Source organism: Plutella xylostella, chromosome 26 (assembly GCF_932276165.1).
Source record: "Plutella xylostella chromosome 26, ilPluXylo3.1, whole genome shotgun sequence".
NCBI lineage: Eukaryota > Metazoa > Arthropoda > Insecta > Lepidoptera > Plutellidae > Plutella > Plutella xylostella.
Window position 1 is genome coordinate 4,717,701 of NC_064006.1, and position 21,107 is coordinate 4,738,807.

Below are 21,107 nucleotides of genomic sequence, written 5' to 3' on the forward strand. Positions count from 1 at the left end.
GCTGCGCCTACTTTCCAAATAAAATGCGATAAAATAAAAAGATGGCGTCGGAGAAAATGTACATATTTACCACAAAAGCGGCTCACGAGGGGGATTCGTCGGATCCGTGCCCTGGTTTTATTTTTCCAAGCTCTAAATGGAGTCGGTGGAGCATTTAAATAAGCTTCGCGGACTGAAGTATGGTAATGTTAGGGGTTCCGCTCATCTGGCATAATCTTTATTGACCAAAACTCATTTCGCATAACTCGTATGGTCTAAACTTTTTTGGTCGAACCATCACTTTGCCAAGACTTATGTGGCATAAGGCTCGTTTCGTCTAAAACTCTTTAGGCACAATCTTTAAACACCTAAGTTTCGTTTGCTCAAATTTATGTTCGTCTATACCTATGTATAATCTTGTTTCTCCTAATGTTATCTTAATAAATAATATATTAAGTATGTAGTAAATGTACAAATTGTGGTATTTTTCTCCTACATCCCGAAAATCACGATATTGTATGATCAAAAAATCGAAAGTTAACGACCAATATAATTATTACAAACCCCATGAGATCGAAACCTAAAAATAGGTGCGACGACGAGCAAAGCGAGGAGGAGCGTGTTAGGTGCACATGTTCATCAAAACCTAAGCGGAGCGCAGCGAAGCGGAGCGGAGCGTTTTCCAAACAGCGGAAACAATACAAGGCACCAGTTTGCGCTATGTAGGGAGACGCTCCGTCAAAGTTAAAGCCAAACGAATATTATTACTTTGTATAAACCTATGCCATAGCATTATTAGGCTATTCAAGATTTGGCCATACCATTATTAGGCTAAACAATGTTATGCGAAATAACTTTTTACTAAACGAGATTTATGCCATACGATTTTCGGCGTAACGAGACTTTGACCAAACGTTACTATGCAATATGAGATTAGACAAAAAAATCTTATGCCAAAAAAGGTAGAACCTAATGTTAGTAATACGCAAGAAACCGCGCGCCTCTGTCACTTCCACGGCCGCCATCTTGAATATCCTATTTGCTCCACCGAGGTGTGATACGAGATATTTCATTTCAATGTTTGGATATGATACGCTACTTTGGGAGAGTACCATAAGTATGTCCAGCCAAAACATATTGCGCTACATAATTGGTCCCATAGTGAAAGGTGCTCAGCATGTAGGTGTAGGGTACATTGAGTAGGCGACGGGAACATCACTGATAAAATGCCAGCCTGCCATCATTAACATCATCCCGTAAACGTCCACTGCTGGACATAGGCCACTCCCAAGGAGGGCCACAAAACTCTGCCCTCAACATTCCTCTTCCAGCCACATGCCGACTACTTTCGTGGTTACTAAAGGCCCATTGTCACTTCAGCTTGCAGCTTGCACATCTCTATAAAACTACCCTGGAAAATTATTATTATTATTATTCATATACGCAGGCAGCTATGATACAAATCTAATGTGCCTTATCCAATATCCCTCCTTGGTATATTCGCATTCACGACTGAAGACTTTTTGAAAGCATTCGCTGAAAGATTACTCATCGATTTCATATCAAGTTGGGGAGAATCACACTTTAATAATGCAGGAGCTTATTCTCCTTTGTTGGGAGACATTTACACAAGTTACAATAAGGTGTCTACATACATAGGTATACCTACATAAATCCATGTTTTTTAAGACTGTACATAAATTTTGATTTGGGTAGTAGAAGTTGTAGTGTGATAGTAGTAAGTAGAAATTATTTATTTTATTTACTCCATTTCGAAATAAATTTTATACTCGTCAGTTGTTCCAGGACTTTTGAAAATGCGGTAGCCTTCTTATTTTTTTATGTTTTATGTACAAAACTGTTTAATTCACACCTAATTCATAAGCGAGGTGAGGTCTACCCAAAATATCTACGCAAAAAACCTTTTTTACCGTAATTTGCGGTAGGCGTTTCGGCTCCCGAATGTCTCACGCCATCTTCAAAGCGCCGCCACGCCACCTAGTGACATAATTAGGAACAAATTATGATTAATAAAAAAAACGTGCGGCGCGGGAGTCGGCTTTTTCATGTACCGGAACGACTGAAAAAGTAAGAAATCTGTGGTAGAGTATACCATTATAACGTTTTAGACATGGCAAATTAAACATTTCATACAGGAAATGCATAATGACAACCGAATGGTATAGTGGTTATAGCATCTCGTTATTCTATAGTTATAGTGACCCTGACTGCCATGTCGAAGGTCCCGGGTTCGATTCCCGGCAGGGCTGGGCAGATATTTGTACTTGGGTATTGTATGTTATTAATATGAATATAGTTAGCTAATTTAAAAAGTAAAAAAATACGTGCAAGTATGCCATTTTTCTATTCCCTAAAATACAGCAGACTAAATATAATTTGGATAAGAGTTAGTTTTTTTAACTTTTTATTCTTTTTACTTCACACTTAGCGGCGCTAGTGGGCCATGACCATGCCATAAAACATTCCTACCGCATCCAACTATCCCACCTAATTAATGGCTCTACAAAAATACATTCACTTAGCCATAAAACACACACTAATTTAAAGTCTATTATTACTTACGTAAAGTTCTTATTAGTTAACGTTGATATAACTTCCGTATGCTGTAACTCTGTTCATATTAGTGCGACGGCCTCCTTTGATCAGAAAGGAAGTGAAATGGAACGCCTTAACCGCTTGCAAGTGATTTTGGAACGCAGCGTTTAATTCAAATGTGCCGGTTATCGCTTTCATAAATATGTGTCTGAGTTGTAATAATTATAATTAGGTGTATTATATTTAATTTTATCATTTCAAATTATAACTTAAACTTACTAACAAAAGGCTGTTAAATTTTATTATAAAATGAAACAATTAGTTTATTGACGAACCCTACCATTATACCATATCAATACTCGTAAGCTCGTAATGTAAGCTCGTGATTAATGAATCCTTCAAAATAGTTAATACAAAATTCTCTTCAAAATTTAATTTATTCTAAATGGCTTTTTCTATATTAAGTTTAACGGCCCTGGAAACATGACTTTTAAAGCCAACACTTAAATTACCTACTAACTCTACACCTTTTTGAAGGCCTTACAGGTAGGCTAGATCCTACGCCAATATCACAGTTTAACAAGTGAAATAATTCCTCTCAGCCCCGGGTAGTGGGTATATAATCACCCGGGATCGGGTAATCGCAGCGTCATATCAATCAGTCAGCCAGAAACAATCAATTAGGCCGCCGGCCCCTTTCAATTATTCTAGCAGGCGGAGTCGATCGCTGCGGCACTACCGACTTGCGCACGAATATTTGTAATTGACGTTTATTTAGTGCATGAGTGACAGACTGACAGTAGCATAAGTTCGTAGTTCAGGTTAAAATCATAGTCTATTTTTTCCCCTGGGAATTCCAATATGTATAAACTTACCAGAAAAACTAAACACATAATGACATGTAAAATAAAATAAATATATTTTTAGCGCTGTTTAAATAGAAAGGATATTATTTATTTGTACATAAATAAGAACAGATGTTACATAAATTACTAATAAATTGGCCCAATAATCATAAAATAATGTTTTATATGTGTAGTTACGTTTAAATACCAGTTAAAACCATAAAGTAATAGCTTTTCTGGAAGTGCAGATTTTTTTTCCAACACAAACGCTTGTTGGACGAGTAGCCAACATGAATTTTAACTTAAATGTCCATAGTACCGCAGCCGTGTTACTAAACGTATCCACGTGAGGGGTCAAATCTCATCTCACATGGCCACAGACACCTGAGCCGACCGCCAGAATGCTGATAGATCACTGGAATCCATTAATTAAGCACGCAGAATGGATATTTCATTTCTACTCCTATTGTCTTGCATGTCGCTTAGTCAGGTAGAGGTACCTACTTTCTTACAGGCACCTACCTAGTTCAGCGTGGAACCTTAACGGGTAAACATGATTGAAGATTCTGGGTGAATAAGCTGTGGCTGTAACCAGGCAAGGAAGAAGGGGGATGACTGCATAAGTTAAGGTTATGATCGATTTACACGAACCATTCCACTACAGGAATCTACTTTTGCCATAATCATTGTCATTATCCTCTTTCTAATCGCTATGAAAATTATTCTAAATCCAAAACATCAAATTAATGGCACCTGTCACCCATCAGTTCTTGAATACAAAACATTAACCACATTAACATGCAAAAAATATGGATTTTTTAACACCGTAGCGGTGATTTTTATGTAGAATAGAATGCTTTATCATGCACACTCTGACGGTTGCTTCAATAGTAATAGGATTAACATGCGTGGTGCTGCTGGTACTTCTGAGATGGAAACTGAGGGTATGCTCTTACATTTCCTGTTGTTTTTATAGCCTTGACCTTTGGCACTTATGTTATTCATAACACAGTTGGCACCTTGATTAGTGATCTAACCCTTACACAAACAAAAGCAGTAGGTATTTGCACCTACTTCGGTGCTACCTCATGATTATAAGTCAACAAGCGAGCCTGATTTCCATTCAGCACTGACTGGCATCCTCTCACCTTTGCAACAAGTGTTTGTCACACCGACAAACTAAGAAGAAAAAAGAGATTGACTTTTCATACATCCGTGTCACCAAAAAACCTTTTCTTCTTGCATAATGATGTACTAAAGCGTTGCAAGTATTCAATAGGCATAATATCCTTTAACCCGTGTAGCGCCGCGCCTGCAACATCGGCAAGAAGGCCAGCTGTAAGTCCCTGGCCCCCGCCTGCTCCCCGGACCCCGTGCGGCTGGTCCATCGCCTCTGTCCACACAACAACGTGCTGCAGTCCATAGAGGTGGAAGAGAAGGACAGCCTTGATGAGCATCTGGACGTTCTGGCGAAGAAACTGGCTGAGAAGGTTGGAGAAATTTGTATTATTGTTCTTAGTGTTACTGAGGGTGATGTTGGGTTTCATGTTTTATATAGGTAATTCTATTTGACTTCAGTCTAGTAAGTGGTTGTTGTCATCTGAATACGACACTCAACGTTCACTCACTCAACTCAACGACATTTACCTAGATAGAAATCAATGTAAGAAAAAGGGACACAATTAGCATTTTAAGTTCAATCGTAATCGACTTTGTGATGCCATAATTTCAGGAAGGCCGTCTCCGCATATCAAAATACAAGATTCATCAGACGCAATGCGAGATAGAGAACCTTCAGGCTATAGACCAAAATGTGCGGTCAAAGTACCAGGAGATCATGGGGTCTCTGCGGTGTGACCTGGTCTCCAACGAACAGGAATGTCACAGGCTGCAGGAACAGATCGAGTGGGTGACGCGGCGGAGAGCACAGATTAGACAAGAGGTCGGTACACGTACTTACGTTTTTTTTTATTTATCATATTCCGGTTTTGGCGATACACCATTTGCTACCCTTTGATATACCAGACGATCCTGTACAGATCACCGCCATCACCACCAGTCAAATATCTGAGCAACATGAGCTTTAAAATGGATCTCAGCTGGCTTATCAGCTGTCCTCACGGCTAATCTGTACCTTTCATTAAGTGATTAGCAGATAGACCAAATAACTCTTTTATAGGCCTGCCGGTTCCAGCCTCCCCTAATCTATCTCCTTACTCCAGTGATCCCTTTAACCATTGTACCAAAACCATCAACACATCCTCCAGGTAAACCGAGGCAAAGAGATGTACAACAAGGCGGCAGCAGAGCTGGCGACAAACCTGGCGGAATACCAGCGAGGGCGGGCGGACCAGCCGACGTCATGGTGCGCGCAGCGACGCCGACAGCCGCCATCTTGTAGTGAGCGGCGGCCATCTTGTAGCCCCGTGACGCCATCTTGCGGTCACAAGGTTCTCGAACCTAGGATTGCGCCGTTCTGTGCTAGACATGAGGATTGATAAAAATGTTGTTTGTGGTTTTTATGGTGCGGAAATCATGGTTGTGATTATACTTTTTTGTTATGACGTGACTGTTTTGGTTATTGAAAGGGACATAATATGCTAGACAGTATATAGTAAGTACATAATTAAGTACCTACCTACCTACATAAGTACCTACTAAAAAAATATTCTGTACACCTACCAAACGTGGGTACTTTGATAAAAAGTATGAACTGAAACTAAAACAGCAGCTAAACAGTAGCACGCGAAGCTACGGAGGCAAACCGCGCGGCCCCTTTTATCATCACTCGTTAATTCCGAGGGTTAAAATCCCCGAAAAAGTGAGCACTTGTCTTGTTTACAAGGTTTTAGATTTTAATTTAGATTGGGGTTGCAACTATTGCGGGCCACAACGACGTAACAGGCGTTCTATTATGGTGGGGAATAATAGGTCTTGTTACCTACACGCTTCGGTCGCTGGATCATACGATGGGGTAAGTAGCGAGGATCCATTAAATTCACATTCGTATGCGATCACCTCATACAATATCATCGAGTCCTGATGGAGGGTGCTTTGTGAATAATTTTGCGGCAATCTGCTCGCATTTGTGTCGGAGTTAGATAAATTGATTAATTTCTATATTTCTATGCGAGCTGTCGGATTAGTAATTGCTTCATTAATGAATGAATTGGAATGTAGGTTATGTTATAGGGATATGTAGGTATTTATGTACGTACATAAGATATTAATTACAATTTTCAGTATCAAATAGCTTCAAGTGTATCAAGTATATGAACTGCCCAGGTAATTTTAAAAACATCAAAACCAACCGAATTTTAAACTACAGGCATTTTAAGTTCACAAACCAATAAGCTACCTTTTACCTTAGTATGAAAGGAAAAGCAAGAGACCTTTATTACTTAAGTAAGTTGGTAGAGGTAGGTATACATAGTTAACTTCAAAATTAGAGCAGTTATTTAATTAACAAAACAAATAAATCCCTATTGACACATCTAAATGTTTGCTAATACAATTAAATAGCCCCCGGCTAAAACAAACGCTCGAAAAGAAAAACAAATATCCAAATTGAACAGTAGTTGACTGACAATCTGTGTGTTTGCTGAGCACAGATGTGACTGTGGAATAGTGTGTTTCTATAATCGAAAAACTATGTGGTTTTTTCTGTTATTTTATAAGCATTTATTACTTACCCTACAGTTCCTTGTTCCCTCTTTGACCTTAAAACTTGTGAAAGTTTAGGTATACTTCAGGCAAAGAATGTATTGGTATAAAACAGTAAAGTAGTTTTTATCGCAGTTATCGCAAAAAATATTACTTACCTAAGGCCTACGCTATGCCTACGCCTGCTACGGCGCGGCGTAGCCACCGCGTAGCAAGCTGCGTAGGCCTTCGCTCTACAGACACTCGAATTGCTGTGTAAAAACTTTGTTTCAATTTTATTAAACAAATAATAATAAATGGTTTAATTGTGTAACCGTTATTGCTTGTTAACCTCACAATGGTTCTTCGACATAACAAATACCCATAGTTACGTAGCTACCTTTTTACCACACAACAGATTAGATACCCCTTCAATCTAGGAGCCTGCAGTAATCTGGCGACACGGGCGACGACGCCGGGCGAGGCGTCTTTGTGAGCGACTCATTTTACGCGCCACTTGCTACGCCGGCAGGGCCCCTACTACCACCGCTGCTAATTGTTAGTTGGAGTTGGAGCTATTGAGTTTCACGCGAGTTTGGACGATAGTATAGCTACTGAAACATATTTCAAAACTGTAAGCAATGTAAGAGCAAATAGTTTCAGACAATCACTAGTCCTGAATCCTTTAACAATGTTTCGTTATGACAATTTGCACCAAACTATCAGTCCGACGATATCGTGCAAGTGTAGTTGTAGAAAAAACATCCGTTGGCTCAATCGAATCAAGGCGAAACGATGGCGGCCATGTAATGTATTTATAAATAGAAGCTCATTTAATTAAATTTAATAATTCATCATCTAACCTCGCATCAGGGACGCTTAACTTCAGCGCCCTTCAATATTTCACCTATAATAATAACTGTATGATTTCTCCCTACAAATACTACGGCGAGGTACAAAGAATAAAACCTCTAATAACCTAATTATTATAATTTGGAATAAGATAGAGATATAAAAGACCCATATTTCATCTAAAACCCGTAGTAACTCCTCGTCTAACTGAACCGTGACGGGAACGTAATCGATCTAACTCGAGCGATAAACGATGTCTACGACGTTTTTATACTTCCCTATCGCATGTATAGTTAATAAATTAATAATAGCATATCATCATATTATAAATACTTATACTTACACTTACTGTGTTTATGAGCAGTTTTAAAAGTACGAAGAAAAAATCTGTAGGCAGATATCCTGTAAGTAAATGAAACAAGCTACTTACTTTAAACCTAAATAGTACGATCTTTAACTATCTATACCTAACTATACATACTGGCTATAGGTAATTAATACCAGTTTCTTTTTACAGAAAGGGATTAAATCCTTTATATAATTTTTCAGTGTCTCACAATAATTAGCTGAAACACTCAAATTGTAAGCCGTTTGAATTTTTATGCCTTGTTAATTTTCACCCTTTGCAAAAAGATTACCACCTGCCTTAGTGTGACCTTAAGTGTTGTAATTTTCAGTGATGGCTCAATATTTTAGATTAAAAAAAATCTTTATGTTTCATATATGTTGCAATAATTATCTCTGGCGTTGCACTATTGCAATCAACATATTCAGCACATATGCCACATATTAGGAGCACCCTCGTAATTAACTTAAGTGCAAATAACAGACAGTAACATTTATAAAGTTTTTGCAAAACCAACGATATTTTAAAACCGCACTATTTTTATGACTATTGATGAACTGTACATAATGATAGTAGTTAGTAGGTGTACCTCTACCTATCTAAGTAAGTAGGAAGCAACCCCTACAAAACAATACCTACACGCAAAGCCGTTCAGCCTGCGAGTTCCATTTCTATTTAAGTCGTTTAAGTTTAATGATATACACTGGCGAGATGTAAATAAAATAAAAATGCAAATCTGAGTGCTTCCCGCGCGCTCCCTGCCGCCGCCGCCGCCGCCGCCTCCGTCGCGATATTATGAGAATGATACTGTTTTTAACTGCGTTCAAGATTTCCGTTTGGTTCTCCAACTGTTTATTTTGGATTCAATTTAGGAATTTCGTTGCGATTACGTCTTAAATATGTTTTCAGTGGACAAGTTTTAGTTCAGTACATAACCGTAAGCATTATGTGGATAGCAAATATGAAGGTATTTATCCGAACTGAAATGACTATACCTACCTACTACTACCTACCTACCTAACCATCCAAAATTCTTCTAAATTATGATAGGACACAAACCTCGGTAGGTAAAAACCATTGTACTTGTAATTCTATGGTAAAAGCCTACCTCATTCAAACAGGAGAGACATAGGTATTTTGTAAAATGGACAATGGGATCTGAAAAACATGTTCAGTCAGTACCAGCAGTCCATCCAGTAAAGCAGATTTTTCTAGTTTAAATAAAATAAACAAAATAACCTCCATTTAAATTCGCGCCAAAAGTTTGAGAAGGACATTTTTTCCGTCTCGTAATAAGCGCATTAGGGGTGGAAAAATCGCAGCTACCCGAAACTTTTGGCGTTTTCTTTTTTTTACATTAAGGACAAAAAGGAAAAGTGGGAGCCTACTTAGAAGGGTGGTACAACTTTTAAATCCTCTGCATCCCGTATTTTTTGTGTAAATAAGTTTAGTTAGGCGACGTCCCTCCAGTCTTGCTTTGTTAAGTGGCTATCTGTAGGTAGGTATGTATAGGGTAGGTGATAGATACATTTTGATCGAGGCAATTTAAAAACAAACGCTGCCTTCACAACTATATTACTCCGCTTAGTGAAATATTTCTACTGACGTGTTGTAAGACTACGTGTAAGTATCTGTGGCTATGGCCACCGTAGCCTGGGTAGGCCTAGGCCCCATTGCTGCGGTGAGTGGTTTTCCATACAGTGGATCCTGAAAAATATAAGGAAACAACGCAGCGCGGCGACGCAACGCAACAATGGGGCCCTTCCCTCAGCCTTAGCTCCGTCGTGTTCTATGAACTAACCATGCTGGGGTTGTATGCAAGAACTTATGTTGACATCAAATAAGGAAGTGATTAGTTTGAAATTAAATAATATTACCTAAAAGCGTAATTATTATAGGGTCCTGTTTTATCTTTTGATGCTGCCATGGTGGTTTCTGCGTTCATATTAATTTGACTGAAGGAAAGGATTAAATTAAAACCATAAGTACATATATGGTACATATCCATGATTATTATGTTTATTTAAAAATAACTTACTAAACTAAGCGAACCTAAAATTAGGACTATTCTAAAATGCATTTTGCCATATTTCAGTACGATATTTAGATGTAGTTTAAAAAATATATTAAACAGTGTTACGACTTTAATTTCATATTACCGTAAAATAACATTTATTTTAATAAGTAGAACAAGATTCTGCACCGCAATTATTACATAAAAACAGTTCAAACATAACTTTTGAATCATTAACTATGTATCTATAATAATTTATAATAGATCGTTTAGATTCTAAACAATCAAAATAAATTAACGATTTTTGTGGACTTGCAAAACCTAAATAGTAATTTTAGTGATAAGTCTTAGCAACCTCAGTTGTGTTGAGGGTAGCGTCCTAAATCTTATAACGAGATCATATTAACGATTTCATACAAATATGTACGCAAAGGCAAAATATGAATGATAAAGTTTTTGTGTTAAATTAATTTAACAGAAGTGATACCTTACCTACCGATTCGGTAAATGATTTTCAAAAGTAAGTCTATTTAATTAAATAGTAACATTATGCGGATATTGCTTTATTTGCTATCTTCTTCGACGCAGTAGTCTGTTTCCATTACCACCTGAAATAAACAAACAAAAATAAAATTCAGCCTATAACAATAAAATACTAGAAAGTTATTTTTTTCCATTGTTACAATACCACAATACCCCTGAATGTTATAAGTTTTTATCCCGGAAATCCCACGGAAGCCCTGGCCCCAGTTCTATCATCTGTCGTAGCGGTAAATCATCCTCGTTACTCAACGTCAATTTAGCTCATATAAACACACCGCAAACCCCAGTTCCGTACTTATCGCAACTATATTTTATCTCCATCGATAATGGACCCGTGCAGCGGGGAATGATAACATTAAAGTTACAGCAAACACGGAAAGGGATCGTAACCGTCGTTAAAGTATTCCTCATATGAAACTCCCTACTGCGACGCGCAACTAATGAGAATCGTAACGTAATCGCCTCGCCTCATGATTATCTCGCGAACGCCGCCGCGCCGTTCCGTTTACGTTACGATTATGTGTGACCTTAAGAGGAATGCAAACGACAGTTTCTTCGTACAAACGTAGTCCCCTGTTTCCTCCCTGGATAATGCCACTAGAGCAATTAAATAAGTTTTTTATATTTAATCTATCGTGACCGTAGCTTAGTACGTATGTTTTTCTTTTGTCACATATTAATTACAAAAAAAGATATGAACCTTTAACCCACTTATGCCTACTGTTTCTTTAAAGACACACACATATCAAAACAATGTGTGTTTCTTCTCCTATAAAACTACACTCACGGGCAATGAAAAGGTTCCACTGAGAAAAGCACCAAATTACTTCTAAACGGAAAAGGCTAGCTTAATGCTGTCTTCTGCAACATTGAAGTACATTTAACAGAGCATCGGGATATTACCAACTAAAATCAGTTATATTTTGTTCCAATTTTAAATTAAATCTTTGATAAAATTGGGGTCGTTTGTTATTGGCATTTTGTGAGTGGAACTTTTTCATTGTCGGGCAGTGTAATTTTACGACATTTCTTTAGAATGTAATAGTGAACTCGCCTGCATGTCGGCGACGGCGCGGTCCGTCTCGTGCGCCTCGTCATCCTCCTGGTCCACCTCCACCACCTGCATCTGCGACTCGTCCACGTCTGAGGACGGAAGATGGTATGGGTTAGGATTGAAGGCTTATGTAGTGTTGGTGGCAGAGATATGTGATCTCTTAGCGGTCACATTTTAAGAGTGGGTCAGGTTTCTTTGTTTTTATTATTGTTATTATAAATCATTTTATTTCCAGACTATGCTATTAACAACAGGGGCCTGAAGTTCAGGAATCCATTGAAAACAGTACTCGAAATCTGCTGGGCCAAAGACGAAGGTGGCAGGTAGTGGCTGGATGAGGAAGGCCAAGGACAGAGTGTTGTGGCGCCCCTTCAGAGGCCTATGTCCAGCAGCGGACGATTACGGGCTGAAGATAATGTCGATGAGATTTGATTCACTGTGATGTACAACCAGTAGCTTACATTTTATTTATAAACCTACGGTCTTATTCATAAAAAAACCTTAAAGTACGTTTACTGAGCTCATTAACTACGGAACACTCTAAGCCTATTTGACGTTTCTTAAAAATCTCTATTCATAATCGTTCCGTAAACCTTCAATAACTATAGTGATGCTAATAGATTACACAGACCAAACATTTTGACATTTACCCTATTAAGTTGCCGGTCTGACGAAACCATAAACAAAAATAGCGAAAACTTTCATTCATTTATCAATCTCTATTATCTATGTTAGCCACGGCGCGGCACTTAAAAAAGTTTACGTTGGCTTAAAGGCGCAGTGGCCAAGCCAAAACCCACAAAAAAAAAAAAAAAATTTTTACGTTACCATGGCAACTTATTTTCAGCAAATATTAACTCACAACAAATGTCAAATCGTCAATAAAGCAGAACAGCTGTTGACCGGCCGCCATGTTTTTGTACAATAGGAGGCTTACGGAAGGTGTATAGTAGGGTCCAGCCTACTTTAGCATATCAAGGTTTTACGAATCAGTTGGAGAGTTCTTTAGCGCTATTGATCGTTTATGAATAAAGTTTTTTTGACATTTGCTTATAGCAGGCCTATAGGTCTCCCGTAACTTTTTATGAATAAGACCGCTAGTTTTTGAAAACATGGAGCCCAAAAAAATATGGATGTTTTCATTATAAATCCAACCTACGTCTAGCTTACACTAAACTTTTGCACTCTTGTAACGCTAAACACACATCAGCTGGACCGACCTTCGCTCATCTGCACGAGTTGCAGCTTCCCGTCCACGACGGGTCCGTTGAGCACGCCCGACAGACCGCTCACGTTGATTTGAAGACGCACCTGGGAGTGGAAATAAATTTTAGTTTTGTGGTCTTGAATATCTACGGCTTCTCGCAAAATCCGCCCGCAACATTAGCCTATGGTTTTGGTTCAGCTTTGCTATTTAAATTATTTGAACAAATTTTTATTTTTAAATCCTTATTACACTAGCGAATTGCGAGCGGATCCGAAAAGAAGCGGAAGTACAACAAATGCGAAACAAAAACGCTGCGGCTGCACAGCGAAGACGTTGTGGACGCGTTGCGTGATTGTATCCGAATCTCCTGATTATGATGACACATACGTATTCTCACATTAATGTCTCGTAACGCACTGAATGTTCATACACGACAGTACAAAATCCGCATTCGCAACGAATTTGCTGCGTATTGGTTGCGCGACCGCTCCGCATTGAAAACTCTCGCAATACGCTAGTGTGATAGGGCCCTAAGTATGGATAATATTGTAATCATTAAATGAGTTTCACCTTCTTAGCCTCCTGCTCGAGCTGCTGCTGCAGGTACACCTTGTGGTGCACCTTGTTGTGGTACTTGATTCGCTATATATGGACGCACCTTTACATAACCTAACCCCGACATTCAACAATAAAAGCAGCATAACTTTTGAACGGCTAAGCCGGTTTGATACAATATGGCTCAGATCACTCGGAGTAACATTATCTATGAACTGCGCGTAAAAATAGGTAATAATAATAATTAAATGAAATTTACCTTCTTAGCCTCTTGTTCAAGCTGCTGCTGCAAGTATAACTCCTTGTGGTGCACCTTGTTGTGGTACTTGAGGTGGTGCGCCTTCGTGAACTTCTTGTTGCACGGACCGCAGCTGGGTGAGGGAAATTATTAGTTTAGTGATCAGTTGATTGCTCTATGACTAATGGAACAAAACAAAAATATGTGTGTAAGACAAAAGGGGATGATCACATGCCATTTCGTGCTAGGTTTTATTCAAATTCGAAAAAAAATGTTTTTATACTTAAAATGTACCTATAAATAAATGTTCGTCCGGCTGAAGAAACGAAAAGAAAGTTAATGGGGTCACAAATCATGCTCGCTTCAACCCAGAGAGGCCTATAACAATGAAACTAAAGTGTAAAACTATGTCCAACAGTGGATGATTAGAGGCTGATAATCATGGCCGATGCCAATACATTGGTTTACATATGTGGATCTGTATCTTCATCGTTTCCTTTTTGATTGCCAATAAATTACAGCTGTACTTATTGTTGATTAGTATTGATATTTGATGGCGTGATAAATTATAAATAATGAGTACTTACGAGTATTTCTTCTCCCCCGTATGAGTGAGCATGTGGTTGGCGAGCACATACGAGTACGTGAAGGCCTTGCCGCAAACCGAGCACTGGTAGGGACGCACTCCCATGTGTAACCTGACAAGTTAAAGCGTGTGTTCGATAGATTAAAGAAAGTATATGAAAGGAGCCTGTATGTATTGAACACCTGTAAAACTTATGGATGCAATAAGTGTGAGTATTGAGTATTGAGCCTCAAGGTAATATCAACTGTACCTTATATACGTCTGGCGCACCCTGGGCATTCTATTCTATTCTGGGCATTTACTGTTATGTTTTCCAAACAATAACCTATGAGGAAATCATTTATAGAGTAAAAACAATGATGATGATATTTAATTTATTTTGATATCAAGAATATTAAAAACAGCTTTAAACTCACCTGTTACTTAAACGCACGCTTGCAACGATACTGCTAATCATGGTTCCAGGATTTTATGATATAAGTTATAAGTGAAAGAACCACTATACAATACCTACCGTGTTGTGTGCCTAATTCTCCGAAGCGTCTATCGCAGAGGGCCTCTTGCACGTGTGTCTACGGGCTAGTCGTGAAAGAGACAGCTTATAGCTCTTTTATTTTATCCCTGTCCCTTAAGATTGAAAGAGACAGCCCATACCTCTCGTGTTTCTGCCTAGTGCCGAAGTCCCCGAAGCGTCTATCGCAAATGCGACACTTGTACGGCTTCTCTCCCGTATGGACCAGCATGTGTCTTCTCAGAGCCTCCTTCAGCACACACGAGTAGCCGCAGATGCTTCGAGAAGGCACGGGGGTTGTTACTTGTGGTTGGGGATTGTGGATGCGGCAGTACGGTTTTGGAAAGGTAGATTGTTTAGCTGATGTAGAAGGATTAATCTTTCGAAAGTTTAAGGGCCAGTTTGAATGCCAAGCGCACAATAGACAAAAAAAAAACAAATTAGACCATAACTACATCGACGGCTTGCAAATTTTAAAACACATTTGACAAGCTTGCTACCTAATCCAAAACCGTACCGCCTTCGTGACATATCGCACCTTATGAACAACGCAACGCTTGACGGACGGCCCTCTTTTATACCCGCATACGCTGTTTCGTGAAAGTTTTTTTTCAGTTTTTTTTGTAGCAATGATTGCACTGCGTTTTTAAGGTTTTCAGGCTGGAAGTTTCAGGTTTTTATGTCCAAGCTACGCTTATCTTTAAGCCATCTCACACTTCCAACTCAAGCCAAACTCCAAGCCCAAAAACCCCAAAACCCGCAAACTTCAAACTCATAACTCGCCTCTCGTGCTTCTGCCGGCTACCAAAGTCCCCGAACCGGCGGTCGCAGATGCGACACTTGTAGGGGCGCACGCCGGTGTGCCGGATCATGTGCCGCCGCAACTCCATGTTCAGAACGCACGCGTACCCGCAAACGCTAGGAAATTGAGGTTTTTTATAGGCTTTTTAGTCTGCCGAATCGGGGAAATGCATTTTGGTGGTACGCTTTTCATACGGCCGCCACAATTGGATCTTAAAATGATGCTTTTTAGACTTGAATTGAATAGTAGTTTCAGAGCATTATGGTTATATGGGAACCAACAGAGTCGTAAATAGACCGTGGTGGTACACTGTATGAAAAACGTTAAATGCAAAATGTATTCCAAAGATTCGATTAGACTGTTGTTGAAGAATTTAATTGTTTTGATTATGAGACACCATGGGTTGATGCTTTTTAGATAACTGGGCTTTTAGACTAGAAAATAGGCCTGGAGATTGTAATAATGTCATTACATGGCTTTATGTGTATAAGTTTATGGTGTCACAAATATTTAAAATAGTTTTATTTAGTTACGCGGGTGCGGGTGCGCTATGCGATTCTGAGTTTTAAATATTGATACGATAAGGTTTAAATCAGCGTATGCGGAGGACCCGTTCGTCTTAGTGGGAGCGGGTTATTGGATTTGTACATAATTATCGCCCTTTTTACATAATTATCAGCTGTTTGTAAAAAGAAGGCTGTTCGGAACTTGCTATCGTGGCAAACAATTTCGTATAAAAAATAGATTCCGAGCGTCCAGCAAGCGATAATAATATGTACAAATCTTTAATTTTATATGTATTTGAATATAGGTATTATGATTTTTCAACGCAGAATGATTTTCACCCGCACCCACGTTTTACACAATAAGTACATAACAAAAAGCATTAAAATATTAAAGTCGAGAAACGAATAAAAAATGATGGCCCCAATCACCGTGGAGGTTCGGGCAGTCTGCTCAGGGTTGCCATATTAAAGGGTGTGCGAGTAAATATTTGGAGCCGCATTTTGGATTCGTTTCTTTATCGGCGCGGCTTACACTTATAAATTAAGATGGTTCTCACACTGCCCTGCATATCGTTGCGTGAGTTGTGAAAACGAATAAACGCACGTAAATGCGTTTTACAGCATGTTTTCTTTACATACTTAAGTACAAGAAACGTTCGGACACACAGTCACACAAGATGTAGCGTGAAGGCTAGCAGTATGAGAACCTGCCTTATATTTAGATCGAAACATTCGCCACAGGATAATAATAAAAAATTACCTGCAAACAAACGGCTTAATGCCAAGATGGCGGCGGATGTGCGCTTGTAAAGACGCGTTGGACGTGAACGAGGAACCACACGTTTCGCAAGTATGTCTGAAACAATGATTTATTATTATTACTTATTACTATTGAAAGGTGGTATTTTTCATGGTTCAAGTATTAGCTGCAGTGCTATTCAATATAAATATAATATGTTATTAGTACAAAAAGTTAATGTTTTCTCAACTGGATATTAGGGAAATGTTGAATAGAATGTAACCCTAATACACATAAGTCTCTACACTACTAAATATATTTAAGTATGCAAAAAATAAGAACTTCCATTCTCGTCATTTAACATAATTATGATTAAATATTGATTATGTTATTTCGTTATACACACTCTACATTGCGTCACATATTCACACAAAAACAAATAATTAGAAGGCAAACTCACGTCTTCTCATAGCTATACTTCTTCTTCTCGTACTTATACTTCTTCTTTTCCTTCGGCTTGGGGTTCAGTATGTGGTCTGGGATGGGCTCGGAGAAGGCCATGATGGTCTCCTTCAGCAGCACGTCTTCACCCGTGTCCTGCTCCACTTCCTTCGTTACCTTGGGAGGTCTCGGGGGGTCGGTCTTGCGGGGACGACCGCGTTTGCGCTTCTGCAATGATTGTTGAATGAGAGTTAATAGTTATTGGAGGAGGAGGGCAACCAGTGCCCATTGCCATTGTGGTCTAAAAGGTCTATTGTGGATTGGAGTGAGTTAGGATGTATTTATAGTGATGTTGATTGATGGCAATGATAGCTATGTATTTACATATTATGTAAAAGTGAATATGCAGTCACCCTGTATTTTTTTGTCACTTAGAAGATTTGGAAGCATAGAATAACGAGTACTAGTACTACTGTACTTGTTATTCTATGGTTGGAATTGTACTGCAAAGTCATTTACGAAAGGGAAAATCATGTCATGTTCACCGTAAAATGTTGAATTTGTAATTTACAAATTCAACATTTTACTGTGAACATATGACATGATTTTCTTTATGAAAATTAGTTGGTAATTAATATCTATGTCTACTTACAACAGGTTCTTCTTGGATCACTTCCTCTTCGGACGGCTGTTCGTCCGCCTCGAAGTCTGGGTCGTCATCAGGGTAGTCTGTAGTGGAAGAAAAAATATAACTTGTTTGTCAAGTACACAAGATTAATTGAAAGATGTAAAGATTATAATATTAGGTGAACTGGTAGAGAATGCTACTTAAGTTCGCCTTTGTACTTATTATTTGTTTTATGTACAATAAATAATTTATCATCATTATATTTACCATCTGAAAAGGAAGATTGATATTGAGCCTCCAAAGCATTACCAGTCCTACAATAGAATAGAATAAAATATACTTTGCTTTACCATTGTCAGCAAAAGTGTCTTCATCCTCTGGGTTATCCTCAGATTCCTTCTTTATGTCATTGGGGTCAAAGTTCAACAGTGATGTCAGTGACGGTTGCTCTTTCTTCACCGGTTTTGGCTTTTTGCGAGTGTATGGTGATAGATCTGAAAGTAGTAGACATTTTTGTGTGGTTTATATTCTACCAAAAATATGTCCCACCAAAGGACTTATAATTTTGTAATTGGGGTTCAACATTCTCTTACCCCTGAATTTTAGACACCTTAAAATAGGTTTAGAACTGATGGGGTGATATACAAATTCCAAAAATTATAACATTGTTTTAAATTTACAATATGGTCTATCAATTTAAGGGTTAGTGTATTGGTGAAAAATAGTAGATTTTGAGTAAGGCTTGCCACTATAGTAAAAGGATATGCCTCCAGCAGTCAGTTGCTGACTACATAGTATGTACCAGACTATAATTTCCATCTACATATATCGCTAAGGAACATGTCCATGCTTTTAGCATTAAGTCCACCTGATTGTACAGTAATTACTTCTGTATATGTCGCAGGCATCTGGTTTAATCTCCTGTTTGATTGAACCACTAGCCCGTTCATTGGATGGCGCTATTCAGTTGTATGACTAAAGGACAACTCGTCAAGTCGTTGATTGCAACGTTCGACGTCTTGACTGAACGTCATTCAGCGGAGTCGTTGAATGGGATATAGTATAGCAACTTTGCCTTTAATGTCTGGTTAGGGTGAACATGACCAGACAAGACTATGTTACAAAGCTCTTATCTCACAAATTAACTAAACAATAACAATAAATGTACCTTTATATTGTTGTTTATAATTATCCAGTTACGCCACATTTTTTTCTTTGAAACTATCCGCCCGCGGCGTAATAATAGGTAAATCCATGTTGTCACACTATTTTAACACAAATAACGCACTTTAAAGCTAATTTATTTGCAAAAAACTAACAATATAGGTGCTTTTTGTGTCAGCTGTTAGCTGTTAGACGCCATATTTGTTTTGTTCACCACCTGACTGATTTTAAGTCAGCTAACTAGTTGGACGTTTTGTGACGCTTGTGCAATCAACGTTCGGTCTAGTCATACAACTAAGCAGCGTCATCCAATGAACGGGCTAGCGGTTCAATCAAACAGAAGATTAAACCAGATGCCTGCGACATATACATATTGTGCAATAAAAGAATAAATAAATAAATGTCATACAGCACTGCTGCACTGGATCTATTTGTACAATGGTGAAACATTTATGCAAACAAAAACTATTTCACCCAATATAAATAAGTTCATAAGTCTTTCACTAACCCAAAGGTTGGCTGAAAGAGAGCGCTTTTGGTGATAAAGCTGCCTGCTTACTCTTAGTTGTAACATAAATTATGTTGTGTTTTCAATAAAGTTATATTATTATTGTATTACAAGTACCAATTTCCCCCTGTTCATTGGGATATTTCCGCGGGCGCCCCCTCTTCTTGGGCTCCGGTGCCTTGGTGACGACCGCCTTGCTGGTGGTCTTGGTGATGGTCCGTGTCCACGACGGCTCGTGCTCCACAGGCAGCTCGTACTGGAGGAGGACTCCATTCTCTTGTTTTATTGTTATCACTTCTGTTTCGTTTGATGCTGTAAATTAGGTTATGTTTTAGTTTGATGTGGCTTTAGAAAATTGAAAATGGGGTTTGTTGTTCATGTTGTTATTTAGGGTTTTTCATGACATTACATTGGTACAGGGTGAAATTTTATAAGTGAATTTACGATGTAAATAGAAACAACAGGGGTAGTTAAGAGTTGCTGTACTATACAATGATATGTAGATGGTTTGTAAAGGATTTATTTATCTGATACATACATTGTGCCGATTTATTGCCTTCTGATACGGCAGCCGAGGTCCTGGTGAACTCATCCAGACACTCTTTGAGTGTCTCGTTGGAAGATAGGCATTGTTGTTTGAATTGATACGAAAATGTAAGTCGATCCACACAATTCAAACAAATCAGCGTCGGTAAACTCTCGGTTTTGGACACCTAAAATTGAACAATCATAAGATTATTTGTTTGATTCGCCCTTTCAAAACATTGGAAATTCTGGGATGTCAGCTAAAATAGTCTGATTTCAATAAAACACCTAAAATAAAACAATATAGCAACATTTTGAGGAAAAATACATGGGGTGGCCATCGCAACCATTTTGTATAGCAAAATTTTTCAGTATCAGTACCTCAACTCCGCAGCAATAAGTGTACTTATCAGCCAGTTGTTCATTATTTTCGTCCCAATCAAAGAGTGAAACCATATCACCAGTCTCTAGACATACACGACACGTTAATTGCCAATCCATTTTATACAAAATTCACTGTAAAACACCCTAAAACAGAATAATTAGCTGCATTTTCTGAGACCGGAAATGACGTATGTGTGACGTAGCCAACATAGCGACAAAAAAGTATGGCGTCATTACGTTCCAATACGTCTATCATATTTTTTAATACAATAAGATTGTAAGTTATTCTCGGTTATTTATAAGTTACTTAAGTTTCTGTTAATTATAAATAAAACACATTACACTAGTTAAAGAAATTTTTAGGTTTCTTTTCTTTGTTTTTTTTTTCATTACTTTCAGTTTGAATAAACGTCATTTAAATAGTATGCGTAAAACAAAACTGTATAGTTCTGACTGCGTTCAAACAGCATGTACCTTCAGAA

General features: G+C 38.4%; 2 protein-coding genes across 3 annotated transcripts; one reads left to right on the forward strand and one right to left on the reverse strand.

Moving 5' to 3' along the window:
- The first annotated feature begins 4,176 nt into the window (after positions 1-4,176).
- Positions 4,177-5,944, forward strand: LOC105380397. The gene is made up of 4 exons (XM_038111635.2): positions 4,177-4,324; positions 4,685-4,870; positions 5,113-5,322; positions 5,648-5,944. The coding sequence occupies exons 1-4, from the start codon at positions 4,244-4,246 to the stop codon at positions 5,876-5,878; spliced, it is 708 nt and encodes a 235-aa protein (XP_037967563.2). The 5' UTR covers positions 4,177-4,243; the 3' UTR covers positions 5,879-5,944.
- A 4,279-nt stretch (positions 5,945-10,223) lies between these two features.
- LOC105380395 (zinc finger protein 436) lies at positions 10,224-20,832 on the reverse strand. 2 transcript variants are annotated; one of them, XM_048630538.1, is made up of 13 exons: positions 20,623-20,832; positions 20,255-20,429; positions 19,834-20,028; positions 18,395-18,538; positions 18,069-18,145; positions 17,436-17,644; positions 16,997-17,092; positions 15,072-15,206; positions 14,419-14,529; positions 13,853-13,964; positions 13,052-13,142; positions 11,832-11,920; positions 10,224-10,842 (listed from the first exon to the last, which is right to left on the reverse strand). In XM_048630538.1, exons 1-13 carry the CDS (start codon positions 20,740-20,742, stop codon positions 10,798-10,800), a joined length of 1,599 nt encoding a protein of 532 aa, XP_048486495.1. In that variant the 5' UTR covers positions 20,743-20,832; the 3' UTR covers positions 10,224-10,797. The 2 variants fall into 2 exon arrangements, with proteins under 2 accessions (XP_048486495.1, XP_048486494.1); XM_048630537.1 differs by lacking the exon at positions 15,072-15,206 and adding an exon at positions 15,712-15,846 and having other exon boundaries at positions 20,623-20,831.
- Between the last annotated feature and the right edge of the window lie 275 nt (positions 20,833-21,107).